A 15325-nucleotide genomic window follows, 5' to 3' on the forward strand; every position below is an offset into this window, starting at 1 on the left:
ATAACACCAACGAGACAACAAAGTGGCTTCTGCTCAAAGAAGGTGATAATCAAGCATGGCAAAGAACACCAATTTTTTCCTTTTCTTTTTGTGTTTGAAAAGTGATAATCAAGCACCTCAGCTCTCACGATGAAGGCCTTACCTCAGACGGAGGAAGCAGCCAGCTCTCCTCCAAAGCAAGCAGCCGACTGTGAAGGCGATCCCACTTTTTCTGAGTGGAGTCCTCCTCCACATCAGCCTCAGCAGGAGGTGACCTGTAGCGAGAGAGAAGGCAGAAAACTAACACTCCCTTTCACTTGAGCTTCTTTGTCAGTTTCTTCCTTTGTCAGTTTCTTTCTTTCTTTCTTTCTTTCTTTCTTTCTTTCTTTCTTTCTTTCTTTCTTTCTTTCTTTCTTTCTTTCTTTCTTTCTTTCTTTCTTTCTTTCTTTCTTTCTTCCTTCCTTCCTTCCTTCCTTCCTTCCTTCCTTCCTTCCTTCCTTCCTTCCTTCCTTCCTTCCTTCCTTCCTTCCTTCCTTCCTTCCTTCCTTCCTTCCTTCCTTCCTTCCTTCCTTCCTTCCTTCCTTCCTTCCTTCCTTCCTTCCTTCCTTCCTTCCTTCCTTCCTTCCTTCCTTTCTTTCTTTCTGCCTTTCTTTCTTCTTTCAGCCTGGAGTGGAAGTAGATTCTACCTCAAGCTTATTACTTCAAAACTTATTGCAACTGCTGGGTAAATGACCAAAGCAAAATGCTGTAGGAATTTAAGGGAGGAAGTGAAAAGATAAATAATTAAATAATCAAACTATTGTATCTTTGTCACCTTGGTGACAGCTGGCTTTGGTCCTCTGGCTCCTGGCTGTAAAGTCGAACTCTGCTGCCCTGCCTTGCGATGGCCTGAGTCAGTCCCCTCTGCTGGGTCAGCTCATGTTCCAACTCCTGAAAAACAACAGTATATACCGTAGTGTAGTTACATAAGCATATATACCAGTATGTCTTTGAACATTTTGTGTTGTTCATGTTTCTTTACATATGATATATTTCATATGAGTAAATGAGACATAAAATTACATCAATGTTTTGTAGTTTGCTGTAATGTTAAAAAAAAGGAAACAAAACTATTCACAGTAACCTATTACTGAAATGTAATATTGTCCAGTAGTCTGTTAAATTGTTTTAATGCCTTGTGATGGTTAGAGAGCTTGAAATAAGTCAATAATCTTTCTTTATCAGAATATTCGACTGTGAAATTTAAAGAGATAAGCCAGTCAGTGGTGTGCAGTACCTTCTGCTGCTGCAGGCTGCTCTGTCTGAGGAGTTTGTTTTGTGGTGAGGAAAAGATCTCCTGAACGCTGCTGCTTCGCTTCAGCTTGGACTCTGGTTGGCGCTTTGTTTGATGAGGGGACTTCTGAGGAAAAACAGATAAAGAAGAGATACAGGGATAAAGAAACACAAAGCTGTTGTCTTTCATCAGTAGTAACCTGTGCCTAAAATTAATATTTAATATCAACAAATTGGCAAAGTCCCCAACATATGCCACAGTTGTTTTGTAATCTGTTGTTTAGTTTCATATAGCAGTGTCGCCTCACAGCAGGAGGGCTCCTTGTTCAAGGCCTTTCTGTGTGGAGTTTGCATGTTCCCCCCCATGTATTCATGGGTTCTCTCCAGGTACTCTGGCTTCCTCCCACCGTCCAAAAACATGCATGTTAAGTTAATCAGTGATGCAAGACTGATCCTAGGAGTGAGTGCGAGCATGCATGGTTGTTGGTCCCTGTGTGGCCCTGTGATGGACTGGCGACCTGTCCAGGGTGCATCCTGCCTCTTGCCCAATGACAGCTGGGAGAGGCTCTAGTGACCCTGAATTGGATTAAGCAGATCGAAATAATGGAATAGGAATGGAATAGAATTTCAAAGACTTTCCCCTAAAAACCTATGAGCAGTTCTCATTATCTCATTCAGTTGTGAAACTAAACAAACATTTAATCCGCCTGAGTTAGAAAAACAGCAATAAGATACTGGGGATCCCATTGTGGTTGTTTTGCAAGTTATTAATAACAATAAGGTGTAGCTTTGCTACATGTGCGTAGTTTCATACTATTGTCAGCATTAATGTTGAAAACTATACAAGAAATGTGTAAACTACTGGAAGAAATTTGCTCATTTTGTCCATAGTCCAAATTTTAATGATGATCATAATGCTGTAAATGATGCTGACATCATAACAGCAGTGAAGCAGCTCAGTCTCATGATGTTGAGAAAGATCATGACAAAAGAAAAATCTGCCTACTTTCACACTGCAGGTCTTAACGCTCAATTCTGATTTTTTGCTAAGATTTTTTTTTTTGCCTGTTTTTTCACATTATAACTTAAATCAGACTGCAGTGTGAACACTCTACAGCCCTGAATTGAGCCGCCTGTGCAGAAAATGACAGAATATCATGTGGATGCTACACATTGTGTGTATAAATTCTGAAGTTGTTGTGCAATCCGACCCGACAAAATTATGACGAAGTGATGAAGGGAAGGAGAAGGTTGAGATTTTAATTTGTGCTGTTCAGACTCATAAAAAAAAATCTGATATCGGTCACAAATGGGCAAAAAGGTCAGATTTCGACCACTTTTGTCTGCAGTGTGAACGTGGCCTTAGTTTACAGTCTGTGGTCACTTTTAGTTGTAAACAACTTATTCTACATCTGTTTTTTATCTACTGACTGTAAGAGTTTGCTCCAATGTCTCCTTGCTGCTGATCCTTTTCTCCTCTCCATGTCTGTCCTGCAGCAGCTGCTGGAAGGAGATGAGGTTGGCTTTTAGGTGTTCTAGTTTTGAGGCAAGAAGCTCGGCTGCCTCTTGCTTGGATCCCACAGCTGCCAGTTCACTGAGCTGCTGTTGGTCAGCAGCTGGACTGAGTGCTGACAAGCTGGCAACCTTCTCCTCAATCTCCAGAAACATGTCCTAAACATCAACACAAAATACATATCAGGTTATTTTCCTTTACTTTTCTTGTCTTGCGATTGCACATTGCGACTCGTTTTCTTATATTTCCTTTCCTCTTTAATATATCTCATTTGGAGTCATTTTCTTAAAGTATCCTTATACTGATGCTACTCTTTTCATTGCTTTAATCTAAACTAATTATTCACCACTTATTAATATTACGGTGTGCACTTCAGTTGAGTCTTCTCCTAATTTTGGCCCTTTCATTTATAATTTTACTTAAATAATTTTACTATTACTCTAGCTAAATACTCGCTTAATCAACGATTCAGTTATCAAAAGAATATGCTTCCATGTTACATTTTCATTCAACCACAATCAGTGTCTATACGTTGCTATTTCATTTTTTTTTTTACACATACACCAACATTTGGTCAAAAATGGCTTTCTTTTGACAAATGAACAATTTTGGATCACATATCTGTTTTTAATAAGCAACAAGCAAGCTTATTAGAGGGGAGGAATCCTGCTCTCATCTCAAAGACTTGCAGAAGCTATTCTGGTCCTCTTGGATCTCACACTTTTAACTCTGCAGCAGTCTCATTTTCCCCCTTTTTTTTAAAATTGTTACCCATACTCATGAAATCTACTTTGCAGAGTTTAGAAAACTGAATACTAAGCTTGGGTTAGTTAATTGAATACCCATTTAGGGTTAAGAAGTGGGCAACAACATGAAGTGGACATTAGTTTCAACTCTTAAGAAACCTGCATATTCCTAACAAAGCATCACTATGCCTGATCACGAGGGAGCAGAGACATTGGGTTCCTCTGGCCCCAGAATTTAAATTTCTGAATCAGAAGGATAATTTTCTTGAAACGTAAAAAAAACTTTTATGTTTCGAAATGTAATTCATGGAAGGCTGGGTTGTTGTAAAATCGATTTAGGAATTATTTAACAGCAATCTTTATTAGCAAAGAGAGGAAAATATCATTAGGTGTTTCTTTTGTCTGACTGACAATCTGACTGATTTGTTTAAGGCTGGCATTAAAATGTCTGCAGGGCGTGTTTGGCCAGTCCATCTGCTTGACACGCCCTTATTTATCTTTACTTTTGTGTTCATGCTATCATTATACCTGCACAGTCTCTTTAGCCACATTCCTACTTCCTTTGTGACACTATAGTACAAAAAAACATTCAAAATGATTTAGCTTGGAAGGCTGTGAATGATGAAGCATAAAGGCACACACATGTATAGATGTAGGTTACAAGTAAGGTGTCCTCCTCTAAGGCTTTATGGCAGTTTTGAATAGGTGACCATTTCTTATCAATAGCTGTTTGTTTGGCAACATAATATCATTCAAATGTGATGTGCGACTGTGGAATATGTTTAACCTCTGAAACCTTTATGGAGGTTTAAGATACACTCTCAGGGTCAGCAGAGAGTATAACCTGGGTGAAGAAATACCTTCCAAAGCTTTGTGTTAAGTGCAACTGTTATGGGTTGCTGCCATTCATCTGAAAACATTCTGTACTGTATACTGCCTACTCAATTCATGCCATTGTGAGTTACCTAAAACACGAATAAGCTATGAATAAAATAATGATAATCAAAAGAGGAAAAGAAGAATGCCATAAATCTAAACTATATTTATACTTAATATATGTAAGAATAAATTATACTGCATGTATAGTAAGATCTCCAAAGCTTAAAGAAAAAAAAAGATAGTTGTTAAGCTTTAGGTATTATATTAATAAGTCATAAGACCTTATATTATTGTTAAAAACATAACATATTATGTATTAATTTATCTTTTAAATTGCATCTGCACATGATCGTGAGTCCTGTAAGAAACATCAAAAAGAAAAGGTTGCTTTTTTGCTGCTTGAAATGTTAATTATTGCAATTTATTAGGTTTAATTCACTTAACTGCATATTATTAGGAAAGCACAATATGCCATACCGTTGTTGGATATTGTAATGATGATATGACTTGTAATATCTAAACAAACATTTCACCATGTGGTGCTAATCTCAGATGTATTTTTGAGGGCTGCATTCCATTTCTTGCTGGACAGTTGAAGAACATGCACAATAACAGAACCTCCACGAAGTGGAATGAGGCCCTCATTAATACACTCATGTTTGTCCTATTTCAACATCTCATCCCCAAACTGAACTTTTGTCTCATTTAAACCTTTACTTTACTCTATATCTCATTATTTTATTACAGTATTACAACTTAAGGTGCACACAGAGACACATCCAAAAAGTACAAAACCCAAATAAAATTTCAAACAGGTGACTGTGATAATGACTAGGTGCAATGAACTATCACGGTCTCATATAATCTTCAATTAAATAAAAACAAGTAAATGTAATAATCACTTTTTATCTATTTATCTAGTAAACATTCAACACTGTCCCGAGTTTTTCTGATTTGAAGTTGTACAAAAAGAGCAGAGCAGAGCAGCTGCAGGAACTCTGACACATCCTTGGTCAGTACGGCAGCCCACTTATATCAAATGAATGAAACGTGATACGTGGGTTAAGTGGGGACACTGTCTGTATTACTGACTTAGCAGCACTGAGATAGTGAAAACAAATAGATGACTTACTGGTAATTCAAACCAACAACATCCAGTCTGTACACATTTCCACACTCAGTTCACAGATAAGCAAACTTGTCTTGAGCTGGGACTGACTCATGACTTTTGATCTTAAGTTCCCGTATATGACTGAAGTTGCATCATACAGTGTGTAAAATTGTAATAACTGAAGTGCCTGTAACGTGGAAGATGTGGAAAATCACATGATCTGTCTACTGACCTACAACTGATATTGTAAAGTTCTGGACAGAAATGGAGGAGAAGCAGAGAAGAGTTGAAAATCTTGTTTTGCTTCTTAGTTTCAACTTTACTCTGAATCACTTTGTCTATCATTTCTGACCAATTTAAAGCTGATGGTCACTGAGAGCAGGGGAAACTTCCCAGTGACATTCCAAATTTATATCTATTTAAGCAAGATAGTTAGAAGTCATGTTGTTTCTGCCACTGCTCAGAAGTTATATGGCAGTCTAACAGTAGATAACCACATAAGACATATTTTTCAACCTGGAAATCCTGGATGTGACATCATCTCCTGGTGGGCGGAGCTTACCTGGCAAATGAGGAGTTGCTGTTCCACACTGTCCTGCATGGTTGATGAGCAAGGAGCTCCAGCAGCTTCGAGGCTCCTCTGGGCTTTCAGCAGCCACAGCTCCAACTGGCTGACTCTCTCAAGACACTCGTGTAGAACACATTCATGGGAGCTGGGCCCAGGCTGGGATCCCTGGGACACAAACACACACACCCAACTAAAGCTTTCTGCTCCAGGGTCGCAGGTAGAGAGAGGAGGAGGGAGGGTATTACAGCTTTGAAAAGAGTCTACCTGAACAGGTCACACCTGTAATGCTGATTTAAACAAATGTTTCTGACCTACAACTCTACTTCTCACACCTCCTGTCTTTTTGTTTGTCTGTTTTTTCTGCCTCATTATCTCCCTGTCTGTCCTCCTCTTGCTCTGTCTCACTCCCCCTTTTTTTCATCTCTGCTCCACCCACATGTGGCAGAAACCACTTCCTGGAGCAGTGGCAGGGCTCCGGTGACAGAGTGACAGAGACTAAAAGAGTAGGCCTCAAGCAACAAGGGTGGAGCTAAGAAAAGACAGAGGGCCAGCTCACTAAGCAGTAAACTCTGAATTCAAACACCTTCCTACTTCCTCCTCAGACTGTGAGAGCTGTTTTCACTTGCCAGCTGAATGATTCTGTATTGTATTTCAAAGTGATCTTGCTGTCTTGTCCTGTTCATTTTTTCTCCTCTTCCATAAACAAATGTGCTTTCATGTTATACTGACTTGTGTTCATTTTCATGTTGTAATTCTCAACCCATCACTTGACAGACTGATTTTCTTTCATGACTGAGCTCTATGTGTACTGTTTTAAAGGAAAAACTTCATGTGTAATGCAGCTTTAGCAGCCGGTCAACACCAAAAGTCAACAATCGTGCTTTAAATGTCAAAATTAATCACACAGCTCAAATCCCCATCAGCTTTTATCCTGCCGATGCACTTTTTACTTTTTACACTCTTCGCTTTTAATTTAATTAATGATTATTTTTTATGTTTTTGGAATGATTTTATTTGCCTTCTTGTGATTTTATGTAGCTGTAAAGCACTTTGAATTGCCTTGTGTACGAATTGTGCTCTACAAATAAACTTGCCTTGCTTTTTAATAATTTTTTTCTGTTGATATGTTGATAATCATAGGGGCAAAGCTAATAACTTATAGTAAAAGATTTAACCTCTTAAATATTTCTAGGTTTTAGAGGGTGTTTTTAAATGAAGCCTTAAGTATGAATGGGTTGATGTTAGCTAGTACAGAGCACTTATGAAGATTGCCTTCTGTTGAAAAGAAAAAAATTAAAAGGATCAATTTAGAGTCAGTAGACTGAGTTCACAGAAATTTCTGAAAAATGCACATTTAAATCACATAATTGGTTTTATTTAAGTATCGAGTCCTGCTCCTGAAATAAGATGTCCCCTCATCTCTCTGTTTTGTAGCAAATCTGCCCCAACAAATGAAGTAAACTAATCCTTCAGGTATATTGAATCATCTCTACATAGTGAAAACAGGGTATGACTTTAACAGTAGCAACTTTAACAGTGACTATTAGAAGTCAAATTGAAAGGCATGAAAATTAATTTAACAGATTAGGTTTCTAGTTGAACATTTAAAAATCACAATTTTATGATGAGATTTGATACATTTTAGGATCACAATTTTCAATTGTTTCCCCTGTTACCTGCTGGATTGTGCTTGAGTGTAAACTGAGAAATCTCAAAGGAAAATGTGATTAATTTTTCTTGAGTTAAATATAAAGGCAAGCAGGAAAGTAAAGTAAGTGAACAAAACAAATTACACCAAACTGCACATAGGTTATACTATAACAATTAACTTGTTAACCAACAAATGTTATTTTTATGTGCAGCTGTTTTATCGACTCAGTCGCTGATTCTTATTTTAGTGAAACCAGTCCCCAGCTCTGCATCCATCCACGTTTTGGGGAGTTGAAGTGTTCACTCATGGTCTCTGTGTTATCCTCTCTCTCTCTCTCTCTCTGTGTGTGTCTCTGTGTGTGTGTGTGTCTCTGTGTGTGTGCGCGTGTGTGTGCGTGTGTGCGCGTGCGCGCGCGCGTGTGCGCGTGCGTGCGCAGGCTCTGAGACCTCTGCTTGCTCTGCTGAGTTAATGCTAACTGTGGTGGACTTCAGGACTTCAGAAGGGTCTCTCCAGATATCTGAAGAATCAGGCTTTGAGATGCTCTAACTGACCACATATCAAACTTACTTTGTGCTGCTGACCTTGCATATCTGTAGTCTTTTGTTTTCACACAAGGCCTCGTTTGAGTGTCTTCTGGGCTGGTATCAAGTGAGTGTCATGTAGGTATGTGTGTGCGTACTGTGTAGATAAACTAGGTTTGTCTTCAGCCCTTCTGGGCCCAAAACCCTTCCATGCAAGCCCCCTCTGTCCTGTCATGAGCTCCTGACACAGGAAAAGAGAGACGGAGGAGTGGATCACTAGATTTATTTGTGTATGTGTTTTTGTTTGGATATGCACACAAAATGTAAGACAAAAGACAAAGTGAAACAAAGTAGTACAACACATGCCATGTAAGACCCCTCTGCTGCTTTTAAGTGAAAATGTACTTTCTTCAAAAGGGACACTATTTTTTATTCAAAATAAAAAAGGCCTTTACATAATAAACGCAAACAAATTTAGTTGTCGTAACTTCCAAACTGAAAGCTCACTTTTTCACTTGCCAGCAGCAGTTTGTTAAGCAGTAATTAATGCCAAACCAGTGCATTTCCATGGCCAACAATCATCTTAAAGCTTTCTAAAAATTACAAGCTGTATTCCAGAGTGTGACAATAAATATGCTGATTTATAGCCAAGCAGGAATCTTTCTTGCAAAGCAGAAGCTGAGCATTTAAATTAAGTAATAAATACTGGATTAATCAACCAAGTCTGTAAACAACATACTCCACTTTATTATGTATAAGTTCAGCTTTTGGATATAGAAATGGCAGATGTATATAAGCAGGCAAACAGGAGTTTATTTGGACAGATATGCTCTGAATCAGCTGATAAATGAGCCCAGAAAGTAAATGAAAAAGTCAACAATCAAAAAGTTAAATCTTGAATCAACAGCCCTATATGATATATTATAAAAAAATGGCTCAAAAATATGTCTATCAATATAGTTTGGTTCTGTCAGTAATAAAAACATACTATCCAATCAGAGTAAAAGGTTCATGCTTAATAAGGGCTAATACAAACAAACAAACCGTCCAACACACATGCGAAATTCCAGGAGTCTGCTTTCAAATATTTTGGTACAATAATAACCATCAACTTTCACAACCATTGTAGCAAATAATGTGCTGTGTCAACCTGGCTTCACACTGGTGTGGACTTGTCACACAAGAAGTAGAATTATTCTCTGCTAGCTCAGCAATCCTTCACCTAAACATACAGTAAACCTAAAAAAATCGTACATCTTTGGTGCACATCTGCTTAGATTTAAATAGTTTGTTCAGTCTCGCATTTCATTTAGCAGTGGCACAAGAAACACTCAATTTAAATGTAAACAAAGGACCACACTTCTTTCAATGTCTGTGATATTCTGCCATGTAAATGTTACTGTTAAGTGAGATATTTCGAAAAGAACTAGAATACAACAAGAGCTCTTGAATTGCTTCTAGAATGAGTGTTGAGTGAGTTTTGAGGCTGTATTTAAGACTGTCTTTACCTGCAGTACGTACTGATTTGGCCCAAAGGGAGAGAGAAAAAGTCAGTGAATTTGGTTCCTTTTAATTATCAGATAGATATTATTGTGCATTGAGATGTGTGCATGTGTGCAAAAGATGTTTCAACAATTTCAGATTAAATACTATTTTAGGCAGCAATATGCAGTAAATACTGCATTACTGTACTGCACAGTAGCATGAGGTAGACATTTTTAATACAGCCAAGGTTTGGTTGTAGACAAAGTGAATTCTAGAAAAAGACACAAGCAAGTTCCAGTTGAGGTCAAGATTTGAGTGGAAGCCTTGGAATTAAAATTGTATTCAACAGTGGGTTGCAAGTTTTAGTGCTGCATTCAGAGGATTTGGGAATTGTTCAAGAGAAAAAAGCTCTCTGTTTGTTTCTCTAAAAAGATGTGAAGATTTGGTTTTAGAAAAGGGCTTTAAAGACAGCTCAAAACTTACGAGGCTTTCAGTTATTGTTATGAAGTATCCTTTTTCTAGACAAATTTACAAGTTTACAAATATACTGGACAAGTTGGTGATGATCCATTTCAACAAATGTGGGGCTTTTGATTTTATAGTTTTCTAGATTTAGTTTAGAACTTTTGGTGTAAATTTTGTAAAAAACATTGGATTCTAGAATAATTCAAGAGTTCAACTGTAAATTGACCTAAAATTACATAAAGGATACATAGATTCATCATAGAGAATTTTCAAGGAAGCATGGACTTTGATATTTAATACTGGTTGATGATTAGATTAGAGATGATTTAGCAGCTCTGCATTTTACTCAAAAAAAATTCTGGAGGTTCTAGAGCTGGTTTCAGGAAAGAAATGGTAGTTCTATTGTTTATTCTATAAGAGGCAGTGCGATTCAAGCTTTCTTGGAGTGTTTGGAGAGTTTGCAGATAACTGCAGAAATAGCTCTAAGCTTACATTGAGAAGAGAAATGAAACTTGTAGTTGAAGAAGTACTAGGAGACTACACATCTCTGCTGAGACCTAGAGTCAGGCTTGGAGACGTTAACAGCCGAGGCCGTGTTTACCATGCTCTCAGGCAGTGACTGAGTTCTGACTGTGCCCACAGGTTTTGATAAAGCTTCAGGTGAAGTTGCTTCTGCGGCGTCAGAGGAGCTCTCAACATCCTGAAGAAACATGAGCAGGGTTAGAGGATCAGTCAGGTCAGTCACTTACTGTAAATACATCAACCTCTTAGTCTAGCAGGTTACCACGAGATAAGATATTACAAAAGTCACTCAAACACTCTCTGTAACATATTAAGGAATTATGTTACACAATGTTAAAGGTAATTTTCTGTTATGATAGCAACCAGCTGTATTATAAACAATTCTGTAGGTCTTACAATTTTCATTACATATATTACAAAATGCTGTTTGTGGACCATTTGTTTCTCCTAAATATGTTTATTCCTAAAAATGGATCACAAGTTTAACGCCTGCTGATCTGTGCCATGCTACTGTTTTCTCTACCTATATCTGTTTCTATCACCATTATATACTATTAGGATTAAATAATATTAGAAAGGCAAAAAAGTTTAAATCAAGTTTTAGCATTAGCAGTTACTGATTAATAAATCTTTAGAACTCAAGACATCTTGTTAGTAGGATCATCTAATTACTGGATTTTATTGGACTTTCAGAGAATAAGACATTATAAACTACCGACAGATTAATCCTGTTAAAAGAAATGAGAATTAAGCTTTTAATAATGATCCAGTGGCAGTTTTTCTTTACCTTTTTGTCCTCTGCAGGCTGTTCAGTGCTTTGTCCAGCGGCAGCTTCGGCCCTCTCTGAGACTACAACTGCAGGTACCTAACATTAACAATGACAAATATTATTATCAATGACAGTCTATTCAAATGTACAAATCAAGCTTTTAATGACTAAAATGGCTTACAAATGCTGTTTGATACTGCCCTCTAGTGGACGAACAAAATCCAAACTTGCAGATAAAGAAGATTGAGACAGCTATGGGCTTAAATTTGTCTCAAAAAACAACACAAAGGTGGCTGAAATAAAACTAAAACTTTAAAATAAAAATGTTATCACATCCAACTGACGCAGTCCAACTGTCCATGTCGTTACTATGGTTACTGCTTATCAGTGATCTTCTTTCTTCGTTGTTCTTAAGCCGAGCCATAGATACATCAGTGAATAACAGTGCCATCTACTGGATGGTGCTTTGTGAATCACGAGCTATTTGTTTGTAGATCTATGCGAATTTGCAGAAAGAATTTCTCAAAAATACGGACGTGTGATTGGTGATCCACAAATGCTGAGTCATGATTCACAAGCAGAATTTTCCGTTTTACAAATGGCTTTTTGTTTTACAAATAGAAAATTATACATTTACAAATACACATATATTTGTAAAAAACAACACACAAGTTACAAATTTGTATTTGTGGATATCAAAACACGTGTGCAACTCAAGGCATATTTGTAGATCACCTGCTGTGCATTTGCAGTTATTTTTGAGACAAATTTAAGCCCATAAGAAGCTGACATTAGCAGTTACCAAAGAGATTTATTAAGCATCAGGAGAGGAGTTGATGTCACAAGAAGAAAGATGCTAAAGAGGTTAACAAAGTGAAGCGACTCAGTAACAACAATGGAAAGCAGTGACCCAGGTCAGACATTAGTCATAAAGTGGTTGCAGGTGGTTTAATTGTATTCAGGATGTTGAGCCTATGATGTCAGGATGAGTGATTGAATCTGTGTCTCATCTGGATCAGAGACCTAATCAGCTTTCGTATTATGTCCTAATAATGGAAAAAGAGTTGATCAAAGGGATCACAGGGCAGAGAAAGCGTATGGATGAAATGCTTTCCAAAGCAGCTGTTGATCTTCTTTACCTCAGGTGAAGCTCCAAGGAAAGCATCCCAGAGCCACCATAAAACCCTTTCACCAATATCTTCTACTCTTGGCACCTCATTCCTTTCATTCTCTGTGGCTTCTTCAGCCTGGAGCACGCCCTGATGCTCCTGCTGCTGACATGGAAACACATTCATGTGCAGAGTCACGTGGAGGGGGTGGGTGAAAGATTCACCTGGGACACTAAACTGCTAATCAGCACTGTTGATGACAATTTGATTGAATCTTAAGTGGAAAATAGGTATTTTCTAGTAATCCTACCATAGAGTTTTGTTTGTTGGGTGCTAGGATATATTTTTTTTTAAAACTGTCTACTGATTTAATGAATAAATAAATAAAACTAGCCTATAGACAGGAGGCTTGGGCAGCAACCTTAGGGCAGAGGGTGCACAGCAGCCAAACAATGACAACAAAGAGCAGGGACCGAGTTTAAATGCTGTCTGCAAAAAGTAACGGAAAATTGTAAATTATTATAAACTTGTTATTTTAATTCCAATTAATAAATAACAACAATTGACTTAACAGAATAAAAAACTTTATATACTGCTTTTAAAACATATATTTTCAGCAGAAAGATTCTGTCACAGTAACTGTTTCAGAGACCATCATTTTCACAGTATCAAAGGTTAACTATAAGTTAAAAGTTAAACCAATGAAAGAGCCTTTTGGGGTTGGAAAATGCTTCATTACACAAAATATTTGATTTCATAACTATTCTAAATAAATTTTTATCATTAAAAAATTTGTAAAAAAAAAATGGTGATATTCAAATGATAGTATACTGTGAAATTAGCATTTCACTGCAACCCGATTTTACTTTCCTGAACTCCAGCGCATTCCATATTCAACATATCTGTTTATAAGGGTCTTTACTGAAAAATTAAATAAGTTTCTTTGTTGTTTTAACAAAACTTGCGTACGATAAAAATGTCAACAAAACACAAACTCAGTGTTCCAGAAGCTGTACTTCAAACAGAATGTACGTATGTAGAATTAATGAAAAAAAACTGATTTATCTAAATATGTATATATTAGTACATGTTTATGTACAGATGTTAGGAAGACCAACCGAGTTCCTTCAAAACTGTGTGCCTAAAATAATTGATGCTGTTTTGAAGGCAAAGGGTGGTCATACCAAATATTGAGTTGATTTATATTTCTCTGTTCTGCATTTTGTCATCTATCTATTGACACTTCCATTTCTGAAAGTATGATTAATTTACAGCATTTTTGCACATCTGCCTAAAACTTGTGCATAGTGCTCTGCATGCATGTGTGTGTGTGTATATATATATATATATATACATGGACATTAATGGAATTCTGCATGCAGAATATAAAAGATGACACTTAAACAGTTTGTTAATGAGCATGTATGCATGCAAGTAGTGATCCAGCATGAAGGCATGCCACAATTTGCAAAGGAAAACAAAGGTCCGTAATGTTTTTGCATCCTAGAAAATCTAGTTTTACATTTTATGATTATATGTGAGAATTTTTTGAAAAGGAAAATGAAGGCTTGGTATCACTTTAAAGGCATAAACTGTTTTGAAGCACAGGAAGAGATGTCATTTTTTAGTCTGTATTGTGAAACTGCAGCATTTTATGCCATGGACCAATAGAGCATTTACACACTTCGGTGTGAGGCTGAAATGACTGTTCACTTTACACTCTAACCTTACAGACCACAAACATTTTTTGGAATTTTGTTTTTCCAATAGACGAAACGCAGGTTTTATCATTACCCAATGCTTATTTCATGTGCATGTGGTAACAGTGACAAATAATTCTTCACTTGTGTATTGGATCAGGGGGCAGGGATGGCTCCTTTGTATTCTTACCTGAGTTTCATGAAGTGTCCGAGACTGTCTCTGTTCAGGAGAGGACTGCTCCACAGTCTGCAGTGTGCCTCCAGATCGCTTCAGTATGTCCTCCTCTAAGTGGACAACTCTGATTTGGCCTTGCTCCTCCATCTAAAATATAATACAAAGCACAGTTTTGGAATGACTGATTGTTTATTGCTTTGTACACACAATGACTTCAGGGTTACATGTAATCTATGCAACAGAATTATAATTTAATTTATACTTTAGTTAGAGGTGAAATCAATGTGGAACACTTAGGTTAGTTATCAGAATAAGCCAGTAACATTTACTAAATGACAGACAAGCAAATCTATTTTTTAAAAATCTCAATTTAAGTTTTTCTTCTGAACACAAACAACATTAATGCTCTTATATTGTAATCCTTTTTTTTTTTTTTTTTAACCAGACTCACTTCAGCCACCTCCGAGGTGGATTTTTGGAGTTTGGTGGACACTTTGGCTTGAACAGGAGTTGGAGGCTGCTGAATGAACAGGGCAGGGACTTTCTATAAAAAAGTGAGACAGAAAAAAAGAGAGTTGAGAGAGGGCATCTAGTTTAACTGTCTCACTGGTTGCCTAGTTAACTGATTGACAGACCTTCTCCAGTTCCATTAGCAGAGTCTGGAGCTGGTCCACTACATTAAAGACAATTAGAGTCTCTTCAGCCTTCTCTGGAAGACAAAGGCCTGGTTTACATTTCTGGATCTCAGCTATTGTTCTTCTCATTGACTGGATTCTCTGCTCAATTGTCTGCGCACATAAGGAAAGCGGAGAGAAAAACAAAAAACAGTGATTAATAACAATGGTTTGATTCTTATGTAT

General features: G+C 37.2%; 1 protein-coding gene across 1 annotated transcript in view; it reads right to left on the reverse strand.

Annotated features, from left to right (window-relative positions):
- Window positions 1-15325, reverse strand: part of syne2b (spectrin repeat containing, nuclear envelope 2b) — a 139674-nt gene that overhangs the window by 57374 nt on the left and 66975 nt on the right. Inside the window, exons 73-83 of the mRNA XM_072365901.1 lie at window positions 15101-15253; window positions 14917-15009; window positions 14481-14612; window positions 12621-12755; window positions 11500-11577; window positions 10721-10890; window positions 6063-6339; window positions 2683-2922; window positions 1256-1378; window positions 794-909; window positions 143-254 (exon numbers count right to left, since the gene is read on the reverse strand). Coding sequence (XP_072222002.1) covers window positions 143-254; window positions 794-909; window positions 1256-1378; window positions 2683-2922; window positions 6063-6339; window positions 10721-10890; window positions 11500-11577; window positions 12621-12755; window positions 14481-14612; window positions 14917-15009; window positions 15101-15253 — 1629 coding nt within the window. The remainder of the gene's footprint in view (window positions 1-142; window positions 255-793; window positions 910-1255; window positions 1379-2682; window positions 2923-6062; window positions 6340-10720; window positions 10891-11499; window positions 11578-12620; window positions 12756-14480; window positions 14613-14916; window positions 15010-15100; window positions 15254-15325) is intronic.

The sequence above is a fragment of the Leuresthes tenuis genome, unplaced genomic scaffold (genome assembly GCF_036924035.1).
Source record: "Leuresthes tenuis unplaced genomic scaffold, fLeuTen1.0.hap1 SCAF_15, whole genome shotgun sequence".
Classification (NCBI taxonomy): domain Eukaryota; kingdom Metazoa; phylum Chordata; class Actinopteri; order Atheriniformes; family Atherinopsidae; genus Leuresthes; species Leuresthes tenuis.